This window comes from Thunnus maccoyii, chromosome 13 (assembly GCF_910596095.1).
Source record: "Thunnus maccoyii chromosome 13, fThuMac1.1, whole genome shotgun sequence".
Classification (NCBI taxonomy): Eukaryota; Metazoa; Chordata; class Actinopteri; order Scombriformes; family Scombridae; genus Thunnus; species Thunnus maccoyii.
The window spans coordinates 12,139,518-12,153,968 of NC_056545.1; the positions used below are offsets into that span (position 1 = coordinate 12,139,518).

The 14,451-nt window shown below is 35.9% G+C and overlaps 1 protein-coding gene across 12 annotated transcripts in view; it reads right to left on the bottom strand.

The window, feature by feature from the left end:
• The window catches only part of LOC121910067 (solute carrier family 22 member 5-like), a 99,736-nt gene that overhangs the window by 11,452 nt on the left and 73,833 nt on the right, over window positions 1-14,451 (bottom strand). For 5 of the 12 annotated variants that reach the window (XM_042431034.1, XM_042431031.1, XM_042431033.1 and 2 more), the window contains one exon: window positions 2,582-2,814. The exons of 1 other annotated variant lie outside the window; for it this stretch is intronic. In XM_042431034.1, the coding sequence (XP_042286968.1) occupies window positions 2,582-2,814 (233 nt within the window). Of the gene's footprint in view, window positions 1-2,577; window positions 2,815-2,904; window positions 3,079-14,451 lie in introns of those variants that run through there. 6 more of the 12 variants (XM_042431040.1, XM_042431041.1, XM_042431037.1 and 3 more) reach the window with 5 other exon arrangements.

A 14,451-nucleotide genomic window follows, 5' to 3' on the forward strand; every position in this document is an offset into this window, starting at 1 on the left:
GTAGGAGCAGGCATGACCTTTTTGGTTCAGAGTAGTTCTGTCTTCACCTCTGCCATCACACCGCTTATAGGTAATAAACACACTCTCACACACTATTTGTGTCACGACAAATTTGCCATTGAGGGTATAATCAATAAAAGAGATGCACTTTTTTGACATTGAGTTTTGCTGTATTTTTCAATATACCCACTATTTGCCACCTACATGCGACACAGGTGTGAACTTTGCATTGACAGATGATTGTGGTTCCCTAAATGTTTCTGAAATTGCATAATATATTTACTACCTTGGTATTTATTATGCATGAAATAGACTGTTTGTGTTGGATATTGCAGCAACATTCCCTACTCTTTTACTTTCCACCAACTCAGTAAATAAATTACCATCTCAGTGTTTTTACAGTTAGATGCAGGACTCTGCTAGCTTGGTGCAGCATTAACAAGACTGCACTAGATCATGGTTAAACATGTTTGTTATAAATCCTCCATGTGTAGGAGATTAGTACAGTTTTAGACATACTGTACCTCTACAATAGCAAAATCTTATTGCTTTCACTGTCTATGCTAAACCTGAAGGAGGACCTGCTTTTGTTTAAATTGTTTTTGGAGCCAAGGAAGAACGTTTAAAAGTCAGCACTCAGCTTCAATCAATAATGTTAAAAACTGCAAACCAAGCCAGAAATCTTGGTGTAGTCATGGACTCAGACCTGAATTTCAACAGCCACATTAAGACAATTACAAAGTCAGCCTACTATCACCTGAGGCATATATCAAGAATTAAAGGACTTATATCTCAGCAGGATTTGTAAAAACTTGTCCATGCATTTATCTTCAGTAGACTTGACTACTGTAAAAGTGTCTTCACGGGTCTCCCTAAAAAATCAATCAGGCAGCTGCAGCTGATTCAGAATGCTGCTGCTCGAGTCCTCACTAAGACCAAGAAAGTGGATCATATAACTCCAGTTCTCAGATCCTTACACTGGCTTCCTGTCTGTCAAAGAATTGATTTTAAGATACTGCTGTTGGTTTATAAAGCACTGAATGGTTTAGGGACAAAATACATTTCTGATCTGCTGCTACATTATGAGCCATCTAGACCTCTCAGGTCGTCTGGGACAGGTCTGCTTTCTGTCTCCAGAGTAAAAACTAAACATGGAGAAGCAGCGTTCAGTTTTTATGCTCCACATATCTGGAACAAACTCCCAGAAAACTGCAGGTCTGCTGCAACTCTCAGTTCTTTTAAATCACAGCTGCAGACTTTTCTGTTTGCCGCTGCCTTTTATTAAATCAAATTTGAGGGTTAATATTTTACACTACACTGTAACTTTTATTCTCTTGTTTTATCTGTCTTATTCCCTTTTAGCTTCTTTTTATTTCCAAATTTAACACTTTTAATTGCTTTTATACTCTGTTTTGATGCCTTTTATGCTCTATGTAAAGCACTTTGAATTGCCTTGTTGTTGAAATGTGCTATACAAATAAACTTGCCTTGCCTTTTGTCTTTGACCATAAAACTCTAGCAATGTTCTTGAAAGCTAGGTTACCCATTAACATTTTAAAGTCGTACTTTGACCTTTCATTAGTTCTAATGTATTACTGATGTGTTTTACCTGTATTGTATCTGTTGTAACTCATGCTATGAACCCTCAGGGATTGGTGTGATCAGCATTGAAAGAGCCTACCCTTTAACCCTTGGGTCCAACCTCGGAACCACTACAACAGCCACACTGGCAGCGCTGGCTAGTCCAGGGGATAAGCTAGCAGCTGCCACACAGGTATACACACACACACATACACACACACACACACACACACACACACACACAAACACACACACGTATGCACATATACAAAATCATAATACATCCAAGAAAATATGTAATACTCCACAGCAACTTACTAAAGTTACCTTATTGACAGCCTCATTTACCTTGGTAACCACCTAGCAACCACACAGAATGACCATGGCAATAATCACCTATCAAAACCCTAGCATCTACACAGACTCAAAATAGAATACATTAACCCCATTAACCACCTACATTTAGTAAAGCCCAAGCAGTCAGAACATCATAGCAGCCATATAGTATAGACATGCCCTGCAAACCACCCAAAACACCATAACAAAAACATTCTGTGGTTTTCTCTCTGTCTCATTCCTATGCTCGCATCTTTCATCCTCCTCTATCTACTCTTTTCTTTCAGGTTGCTCTATGCCATTTTTTCTTTAACCTCCTTGGTATCCTGCTATGGTATCCAATACCAGCCACCCGCCTACCCATACGTATGGCCTGTGCCCTTGGTAACTGCACTTCCAGGTACGAATAGCAATAGTATTTATTTTTACTCAACCAACAAAATAACTAAAGATGTTAGCTGAACCTACAAGGGAAATCAAAATATTCTACTGATGTAATAAAAGCTGGAAAACCAAGAAGTGTCTGAGCTATTGAGATGAATATAATTAACATCATGTCACAATTCTATTAAAGTTACTGTGTGACCCCAATAAAATACAGAAATGATAAGCTAAAATAACTTACATATACACAGGTACCGCTGGTTTGCTGTGCTCTACCTACTCGTCTGCTTTCTGCTGCTCCCATCCCTGGTGTTTGCCCTCTCCATGGCTGGCTGGAGGGTGATGGCCGGGGTTGGCATACCAGTCATTATGGTGATTATATTTGTTGCAACAGTAAACATTCTCCAGGTGCGCAGACCCAATTGTTTGCCCATCAGACTGCGGGACTGGGACTTCTTGCCTGCTTGGATGACCTCGCTGCAACCCCTGGATAACCTCATCACCAGGGTGACTCTTTGGAGCAGGCAAGGGAGAGGTAAATATAGCACTGTTAGCCCATTATTTTTTTCTTATTATACAGTACAGCAATACAGACTTAACCACCTTACTCCCTGCTGATATTATGATTCTGAATAACCTCCTCCTGGTTTCTGAAAGTCTGAGCTCCTTTGTTTTTGCTTCTAGGTTGGAGTTGTAAGGGAAATGATGGTCCTGTAACAACCCTGGAGGGCATTAATATCAACCCTGAGAGAAAAGTAAGAGAGAGGGAACAAGAGATTGATAAGAACTGGAAGGAACAAAGAGGACCAGACAAACCTGGATGTTGTGATCTACAATATAATGAGGAAAACGACAAAGACAACACAGCAACTAACATGTCTTTAGAGAATAACATGTCGGCAGTATGGTCCATAGACATAAAGGCAAACAATCACAGTACTCAACTGAAGAGCACTCACCTGTAGTGCTATTTCCAAAATTAAAAGAAATATCTAACACTCATTTGCTGAAGAAAAGGAGATGTGTAACTGGTTAATTATAAGCCTGTTGTTATGAAGCAATAAAAAACCCAAAAGCCCACGTACCAAAACAGCATAAGTCTTGTCTAGTATGTCATTCAGGAAGACAGTCAGACGAGTACGGTATGAATAGTTGCAGTAATAAATAGCATGTTGGTTTCTTCCCATCATAGAGTGATAGCTTTTGAGAACTGTAACTGTGATGACATAAAGACGCTCAAACACACTTTAAGATGCGTTTCTTAAAGTGAAGTAGTATGCAAAAACCTTTCCTCCTGGTTCCTGCTGTTGATGGGAGATTCAACCTTGTATCCATCTAACTGCATTTAAAAAGAAAAAAAAGAGGAGCCATAACTGTCCTGTTTCAAAGTGCTTGTCTATTTTGCTTTGGTTTTCTTTGTTTGCTTGTTTTGTGTGAGTGTTTACTGCTGTGAAGACCCCTTATTATGCCATTATGTCCACTCTACTGTACTGCACTTTCATCACTGATTAAAAAAATAATAATGGAAGATAATGGTAGAACACAAGATTATCTGAAAATGTCATTTAAGCAGCATTTAGCACATGTTTTCAGGTGCTGCTTAAAATGAGCAGCAATTTCTGGTGCTTCTCATGCAGCTGCATTTTTTTTTTTTACTGATTTGTATGAGCAAATAAAACTCTAAAATTAAAAATTGAACATTTAACACTCTATGACCACAAATTCTTTGCAGGCTTGCATGCAAATTAATTGGAACCAACCACAACTACCTGTGTTTACAGCAGAAATGAGTTGAGTCTCTTTTGGGGCTGTGAAAGTTTCAAACAAGGCACTGCGGTGGTGGCAGTGACAAAGAAAGAAAAACTTGTGGTTTTTAACTGTTATTCTCATACATTGTTTAATTTCACATTACTCGTGTTGTCTGTGAAAAAGTTTAGTGACGCACCTATTTATGAGTCATAGTTTGCTTTTCTATGCTGTGGCTATACAGTATGTTGCTACAGTGTATCTTTTGCAGGAACATCTCTCATCTTCAGGCAGGTTTAACATGTGTTTACAACATAGTATTTCTAAATGGGTATTAAAGAACTAGCTTGTGACTTTGCGCTCTGTTCCACATAAACTATAACACAGTTTCACCACAACAACAACATGAACCAGCTACAAGGCCAAATTAAAACTTGACATTCAAAGTGCACTATATATTTAATAAAAAATCGTTTACATGATCAACATATTGCAGTGGATCACAGCAAATCATCTAGACAAAACCTTACAGTGGATTTACAGGTATATTGCCCTGGTCAGCACAGCACAACTCACTTATAATCTCAGGAAAAGTCACAGCCACATCACCTAGTTGTTTAAACTCTCCCCCTACAACCACACACTCTCCACACAGTGACAATATACAGAATACCAATTCCTTGACCGTACCAATTAAACTGTTGTAAATGCTATTAGAAAATGACTCAAGTTTTTTTTATAACTGGAACATTTTACACAGCACAAGATGAAAAAGGTAAAACTGAAGACAGCACAAATGAACCACTTTCTGCACCAATAACTTGTATTGACCATTATTTAAAGTTTGAGAAGCCATATTCAAGTTTAGCAGATTTCATCTGAATAATGCAAGACAGTACAGTACATTTAGCTACAATAGCGATGAATTCATTTTGGTCACTAGCAGAATGTGGGTGGCAGCTCAGTAGCTACTTCCTTGATTCTTATCACACAGCAAAAAGATCAGAAATAAACCAACTCGCCGTCAGTGGAAAATTCACAGGTCAGTCTTTAACAGCTACAAAGAAGACGTCATACGATTGCAAATGCTGTGAGTGACAGTTTTAAATTTGAATCAATGTACGCATGCTGATATTAGTTATTCATATTGTCCAGGCTAAATGTTTATTGAGTTGACATTTTAACTTGAAACTAAGAGCTACTTGTATGTAAGTTAGGAAAGGCCACATGCAGTATATGTATGAACCTTCAAGCATGAATATGGTCATTTTTAACATGAAGCATTCTTATGATAATTTGATTTATGTGTTACAGTAGTAAAGACATGACGTCCATCTACATAATCCTCATAGCTCTCGCAACAACAGTGCTGGCAAAAGGTACACTTCAGTCTAACTGTGCCGTTAACAATATGGTGTGGATCAGACATCAGAAAAGAAAAAGATGCAATATTTTAAGAAAGGCAGAAGAGTTTACATTTTTAAAACCCATATTTTATACTCAGCACTTTTTACTACACTTAATGTTAATTTGCAATAAAACTATGACTTTTAATAGTTACTGGAAAGTTGTTGGAGCAAAATACAAGAATACAATAACAATTGTATTACAATTATTTCTATTATTATTTTTAAATCAGTATTTTACATTTTATTGTTTTTGTTTGTTTTTAGGGTCTACTAAATGCAGTTTCTCTGAGCCTGCCGGAGCTCAGCAGTGTCTTGGAGTCCTGGGTCAACCGTTGCTTTTTCATCTGCCAAATACAAAAAATAGAGAGATAAAACTGATAAAAGATAACAAATATATAATATTGAAAATAGCAAAAAATCAGACAGTGACTTCACACATTGAATATGTGAATCAGCCTGAACTCTTCACTAATGGAACATTCAAATTAGGTAATGCAATGAAGAGACACTCTGGGGATTACCAGGTGGAAGAATTTGGACTGAATGGTACTTTACTGAAACAACTCAGTGTACATTTAGAAATAAGAGGTAAGGTTAAAAAATAAGGTTAAATTGTAGAAACAACAATAACATCAATTCCAGTTGTGTATGAAAAGATTTCAGTTTAAACTTGGCTGATATATATGGTGCTATATGACTATATTGCAGCCATGTTTTTGGGTTTGGAGAAATGGAAATTAATTTCTTACGTATGGTTGTGTGTGTATTTCAGTAAGGTGTCTGATGTAAATTAACTATAATTAACTGACTTGATCAAACTTGACAAGAAATATAAGCACACTAGTTTTTACTTTTTGGGCCATTTTGCCTTTATTAGACAGAACAGAAGAAAGAAACTGGAACTGGATTGATAGAATACTGCAGTAAATATAATGACTGGATTTGATTTGCTTAAACGTGCAATAAAAGCAAATTGCTTTATTATATCACTTTGGACCTATATGCACAGGCACAAGTGTAATTATTGATTGTTAGATAATTCATCATTCATTAATTTACCAGAATCTAGCTGTGATCTATGCAGCAGGCTATTATGCTTCAATCCACATTCTCTAATTTTCATTTAATATTTTCAACAATGTAAATCTAATCAGGATTAAAAATTGTGAATTTGTAATTTTTTTTTTCTTTTGTAACTATGATTTCTCATTCTTATATAATTTTAGGGTTTAAAATAAATGCCAATAATGACATGTATATATATATTTACTTTGTATTAGACTTCATAAATAGTATTATGTATGACTATGTTTGTCTTTCAGCTCCTGTGTCAGAGCCAGTTGTGTCTCAGATGTGTTTGTCACCAGAACAAATGAAGGTCAGCTGTTTCTCTGAGGGAGATGAAGTCGAGCTCATTTTGAGTTTGGACGGTTACGTACTGATGCACACTAGAGTCCACAGCCAGTCCCCGAGCTGCATGACAGCAAACATGCACTCACAGGCTGGGAGTGTAACTACACCACAAGACAAAGCCGGTGCTTCAAATGTGAGCATCAGCTTACACGGTCAGCTGATGGGAAACTTGACCTGTCATGTTTGGAACAGTTTCAGCAAACATGAAGCTGTTATTCACCTGACAGGCTGTAAAGGTACACTGTTTTAAAAAAAATTCTAATCATTTGTTTCTTTTACTTGATATTAACTCCCCTTTGCCATTTCACTTATTTCTGTTACAAATAATACAATTCTAAGCACATATCAAATTTCCTTTTTCTACCTTTCCTCGGTCTACTGCAGTGTCCCAGACAGCTGTTTCCACTGTACATCTATTTATATACAGTAGTGTAACATAGTGTTACTGTGTTATTGCAGTAAACATTTAATGTCATGAAATTAGAAGCTGCAAAACCAATTACATCAATGAAGATACAATAAAATCTTCCTATATGATGTTGGCAGTACTATAACCACTAACCTATAGTCAGTCTCCTGAACTTTGGAAACAATGTCTTCAGTTGAGTTGAGGCTCTTTTCAGTGTAGGTAGCTGCTTCCTATTCATTCTCACTAGGGCTATGTCTTCAACTGATGCATCCCTGATGCAAGTAGACAGCTACAGCTAGTAAATATCATGTCAAACACTTAATAGAGGATGCAACAATGGACAAGAAATATCAGAGATAACACTGAGAATCACATGTCTGCATCATCAAAGTCTCTACTGTAATTTTATCATAGTATCTAATATTTGTTTGTGTTTCTAGCTTCCAATTCCGACTTCCTTGTTGGGACTGTAGCTATGATAGCTGGTGCTGTTATTGTCCTTCTTGTCCTTTTGGACCCATGTCTTGGTATTTATCAGTTACATAAGAAAACACAACCCACAGCAATTAAGGAAGGTAAGAGAAAGATGTTCTCCATTGTCTTCATTTCCCCTGAGACCAGGAGGTCTATTTAATTTTCTTGTCAACTTAGAAAAAAACTATTATTCATAGGACGTAGAATAAAGCATGGATAGATATAATCTTATATAAATTGACCAAACTGAGATTGATGCAGAATTGAGCACGTTCAAGATACAAACCACGTACTGTACATATACTTGATTTTGCAGAAAACCCCAAAACTGAAGCTCAAGTTCATCGCTAATTCCCACCATTTGAAACTTTTTGTTGTAAGAAAGTTTTTATAAAACTGATTGGATGCGTTACCACAAAACAATTATGTCCTTTTGTATGTATGTATCAATGTTCACTAATAAATTATCCTTGCAGATTTTTACACTACTCTGAGATGAAAGCAAATGAATGGCTTCTTAGAGGGTAGCAATGTAATATGTATTGCAGGAGGTATTCTTTTTTCTTTTTTTAAAGTTAGGCATGTAAGCTATGTAGTTATATAATGTTATGTAATATAGTAATAAATGGTCTATAACTTGCAGAAACAGAGCTGTTGTTCATAGCATCAATTATTGATTATTGTTAACTAAATTAAATTTTGTTAATGCTTGTTTATGTTACTTTTCCAGGTATTTCCAAAGATGTCATTCTCTACTCAGCTGTTACATACAAAATGCAGCACAATATTCATATAAAATGTTAATCATACAACAGCCTACATTATACAGTCTCTATCTGTAGAATATGTCCATGCCCAGCAGTACTATATTTCACAACAGACTGTTCTCCCAGTAAGTGGAGTACCTTTTTCTTTTGATTTTTCAGATAACATTTTGAATCTGTAGAGTTTGTTTTTTAAGCCTTCATGCATTTGCTTTCCAAATGTGACAGTGCTTTTATTTTCAGTGATTTGCTTTGTAATTGTGTCTGGTATTGGAAAACATATTCTTTAATAAACATGTAGTGACAGATTTACTTGTTGTTCTAATGATCAATACAACCAACACAGTTTCTTTTCATTCTGTTTCCTGTCTGTGTTTCACCATATAAACCAAATCAAGGTCCAGCACAAAGAGAGGAAGATAAAACTGTTTTAAGGTTTCCACACAACTGGTAAAAGACAGTAGACAGTTTTTGCTTTATGACTTTGTTTTTTAATCAGTAATTTGTTAGTACTGTAGCAATAAAAAATGTACCTCATGGGTAACATCTGGATTACATATACTTTAAGGTAAAATGAAATTAGATTTTATTGTAAGGGAGCTATAGCAGTGCTGGTCTACACTTTCTACTTTTAAAGATACGATATAAAAACATTGGCATTAAACAAGCGCTAAGTCTGTGTTAATGATTAGTTTGGATGTGACAACAGTAAATTCCACAGAAAATAAAACCAGAATTGTCACAATTCATGTCCAACAGTAAACGAGAAGCACCTGCAAGAAGGTAATGTGGTAATTACTATTTTACCACAAGGGGGAGCCACTGTTCACCACATTTAATTGAAAAGGACCCAAGTAAATTTGGTCAACTGCACTTTCAATATAGTAAGTGCAATTTTGAAGTACTTGTACTTGTTTACATTTACAGTATTTACAGTATGACAGTCTTTTTAAAATATGGTGCCGTGATGCCTCTCCCAATGTCTCGAAGGCTGCCTTCTGGATATTGGATGTGCAGGTGCATTGATATATATTATGCCAACAAAATAGTGTATAAAAAAGCTTAAATTATCTCTTGACTGAGTGAGAAAGAGTAAATGAGAGAGGAAAAAAAAGTGAGGTCACATAAATAACTCAAGTCAACCATTAGATGCTGATGTTCTTCTTTTCTGTGCTGTAGTTGACTTTATTCTGAAAACATCTGGATATACCAGCGTTGATCTGAGGCCAGTTTGCCTGAGTCAGTAAAATTCTAAACTTGACAGTCAACGAGTCGACTTTCTTGTAAGTTCAGTAGACGCAAAAACATTTGAACGCAAACTATTTGGAAACAATAGTTACAGCAGAGAGGAGGTGAGTTTCTCCTCTGGCTGTGAGCGTTTCACATGACGCACCATGACTGAGACAGTGACAAATAAAGAAAAAACCCTGTGGTTTCTTAACTGTCAGTCTCACGCGTGGTTTAATTCTGCATTACCGGTGCTGCATATGAGAAAGTTTAGTGATGTAGATGTTGTTAGTAATGTGTAGTGTATGGGTTTTTAAGTTTGGCTGCAGCACATTGAGAGGCAGGAAGTGTTCCTTTCTTCATGTTGTCAATGTGTAAAAACCTCTCATCTTCATGCAGCTCCTGTGCCCATGTCTTTATGAATAAATAGTCTGCATTTACATACTTGTACAGACATTAGAAATGTGATGATAAGCTATTTTATTTAAAGTTGTTTTTTCAGAGAAACTGGTACTGTGTGCTCAAGAATAACTAAAGGTGAGTAAAAGTAATTTATTCAGTATATTGATGGAAATAAGTTTTATGTTGCCTGTTTGACAAAGGTAAAGGATGTCACACCTGGAGGCTTTCTGTACAGTTGTGTCTGCAGCTGAAATGGAAACTCAAACCTCAGAGTAAAGACTTCCGTGATCTGTGTATTTTCATTTGGTTTTCAGTGTTCTGCAGTTTTAAAAGTGAAAGCACTGGTGTCAAAGGTATTATTTCTAAATGCCTTTTGACAACTAGCTTCTGACTTGAAACTCTTTTACTGAATATATTTTAAAGTCTCATTTGGCTTTCTGTTTTTTTTCAGAAGAAAGCACAATTATTTAAAATAATAAAAGTAGAAATACAGTGTGTGAAAGGCAACAACTGGGAAAATTAAAATAATACATCAGTATAATTCTTACTTTTGATGCACATTACTTTTGATGCTAGGCATCTCAGAAAGAGAATGTCACTAACTGTACATGCTTAACCCTTAAAGAATTGTGCAAAGCCAAAATGTATGTTGAAATTACAGACAGGTGACAAATTAACAGAAAAACCAATATAAAGGGTGTTAGTAAGGTGTTGGGCCACCATGTGCCGCAGAACAGCTTCAATGTGCCTTAGCATTAATTCTACAAGTCTCTGCAACTCTACTGGAGGGATGAACACCATTCTTCGAAAAGATATTCCCTCATTTGGTGTTTTGATGATAGTGGTGGAGAACGCTAACATGTCAGTCCAAAATCTCCCATAGGTGTTCAACTGGTGACTGTTAAGGCCATAGAATATGATTCACATCATTTTCATACTCATCAAACCATTAAGTGACCCCTCGTGCCCTATGGACAGGGGCATTGTCATCCTGGAAGAGACCACTCCCATCACGATAGAAATGTTTCATCATAGGATAAAGATGATCACTCAGAACAATGTTGTATTGATTTGCAGTGACCCTTCCCTCTAAGGGGACAAGTGGACCAAAACCATGGCAGAGCCACCAGATCCCCTCTCTGTAGGGGTCAAGCATTCAGACCTGTATCGGTTTTTCCTCTAATTTGTCACCTGTCTGTATCTATTCAGTAAAATGACTGAAGTATGCCTGTGTAACTTAACAGCGTATAATTGCAATATAATCACAGCACAGTGTTCGTATAAGTTCTGCACTACTGAATTAATATAAGTAAAACTTTCCTGAATGTAAAAACTGATACAAGAAGTTCACACACTTTGCAATAATTGTTTACCATACAACTAAACAATTATTGTAAAGCAACTGTATTAATGGTAAATGGAATTGGGAGGAAGTTCCCCTCAGCATGAATGTCTTAAGTGTTTAAATCAGTAGGTTCATTCTTTATTTTGTTATGTATGTCATAGCTACATTCCTTGGTCATTAAAATTTTATCTAAAACAACAAAGTACATAAGTATAAACATTTTTTAAAATAATTTTATAGTTTGTAGAGGTATGAAATCTGAGAGGGTATAAATTATTATACTTTTTCTGAAACTGTGACTATGAAAAACGATAATACAGACATGCTAATCATATTAGTCAGGCTGAATTTTATTAGAATTGGCTTTTTACCTTCAAACTAACAACTGACCTTAAATTTAGTAATTTTACAGTATATAAATACAGTTTAAATATACAAATTTAATATTAAAAATCACATCTGATTTATGTGTTACAGCATTAAAAACAATGATTTCCATCTACATGATCATCACATCTGCGGCAACAACAGCTCTAGTAGAAGATTAACACAATGTAAAAATATGTTACTGTAGAAAACAGTATTGTGTATAATAACAATAATAATAATATTATTAATTCACTAAAAATATGATTTAATGTTCTATCTAGAGTAAATCTAGGTCTTTGAATAGTTAATTGCTCAATAACACAGGAAAATATATTGTAATATAAAAAGTTGAAACAGTTATCTATTCCATCCGGTTTGCGTTTAGTTGGACCATCATTTATTTTTCAACAGGACAATGACCCCAAACACACCTACAGGCTGTGTAAGGGCTATTTGACCAAGAAGGTGATGAGTGATGGGGTGCTGCGCCAGATGACCTGGCCTCCACAGTCACCGGACCTGAACCCAATCGAGATGGTTTGGGGTGAGCTGGACCGCAGAGTGAAGGCAAAAGGGCCAACAAGTGCTAAGCATCTCTGGGAACTCCTTCAAGACTGTTGGAAGACCATTTCAGGTGACTACCTCTTGAAGCTCATCAAGAGAATGCCAAGAGTGTGCGAAGCAGTAATCAAAGCAAAAGGTGGCTACTTTGAAGAAACTAGAATATAAGACATATTTTCAGTTGTTTCACACTTTTTTGTTAAGTATATAATTCCACATGTGTTAATTCATAGTTTTGATGCCTTCAGTGTGAATCTACAATTTTCATAGTCATGAAAATAAAGAAAACTCTTTGAATGAGAAGGTGTGTCCAAACTTTTGGTCTGTACTGTATATTTGACTATTACGGCAGCAAGAAACTTCTCTCATTTTAAGAAGATCCTTATCACGTCATAAAAAGATATTTTTCATGTTAGTCTGAGATATATACAGACATAATTATACTTGCATTTTTAGAGTGACTACTATCATAAATATGTTTTTGATTATCATATGTAAAATTATACTTGTGGGAAATTAAACAGCTCAAGCAGGGTTCGGTCTCCAGTTCAGGCGGGTGCAGGGGTGGTGGTGGATAGTCTGTGGTCTGATAGAGAACACTGCACAGACCAGTAACTTATTTATAGCCAGAACGTTTTGTGATAACAAGATAAAGTGGTTTGTTTTTATAACAAGAAAAGTTTCTCGTAAAAATGGAATAACATGAAAATGATCTTGTTAAAATGAGAAAAGTTTCTCGTTATAACAAGAAATGGAACAAATATGTTTTTTGCCATGGTGGCAGCAATGCCCTGCTACTATATCTGTTGACTCTTAAAAATAAAAATCAAATTGCTCAAGAGGTGAAAATCTTCTGTCATCAGAGTATTAGAAATAGCAGTAGTGTGTCTGGGTTTGCTTTTGGATAATAGTTTGTAAATTTGTAGCAATAATTAGTAAATAAATATGACTGGTTATAATTTCTTACATATTATTTAACTTTTATAGCTACTTACAGTACATATACCATTTTAGGATTGTAAAAATACTGCAAACAACATTCATGTTAATAGATTCATTACATTTTATAAAAATATAAAAATAATCTCTGAATTTCTTATGCAAAATTTTTGAGATGCCTGCTATGAATTAGCCTTTATGTTCTTGTTGGATCCAACTTGACAAGTTAATTTTGCTTTTATTAGACAGAACAATAAAGAGAGACAGGAAACATAAGGCGAGAGAGGGAAACAAGTAAGGGATAATGGACAGCAAGCGGGTCATTATTGTGAAATGAACCCCGACAGGGTGTTGCAGGATCCTGACGCAAAGCAGAGGGGTCTTGAATCACTCTGAATTACCCTTATTACACGGCTATTTACCAAAGAAATCAATAATCTGATACAAAATATTGGTTTAAAAATGATTTTATTGATTTAAAAATGATTCTATTGCTTCCACTAAAAAACTGTCATGCATAGCAACTTGAATATCTATGAAAACTCTGTAGCCCTCTTAAGATTATGACGTTTCTGTCATTCATCTCTATTTTTCCCTCTTGCTGGGGCTTTGCAGTTGAAACACCTGGAAACACAATTGTTACTAATGTTACAACTGGTAACAATATTACTATTATCACTACCGCTTATCACTTAAATTAGTGTGTAGCGATACGCAACTATACTAAGAGAGGCACTCACCAGATCTACTGCCGTTACCTGGATTGGAAGACAGGATCTTGCTAAACTTTTCCCTTTCTGTAATGGTTGGAGCCCAGTAGCTCTTCAGGCCGCCGTCCCATCTGTGCCCGGTCACAGACATTATCTCTAATGTTTTTTTAGTTGGTAATTTTACCGGCCTTCTTTCTGCGGATTGATATGATTGAAAGTAGTCCTCCAGAGTCTAACTGCGTCCTTAGCAACAGTCTGTTATTCATAGCAGTGGTCCCGCTATTCAGAAATAACAGACCGTAGAATGGTGTAATTGACCAATCAGAATCGGGTATTCAACAAAGCTGTGTAATAACAAACAAGTAACGACATGCAACAAAGT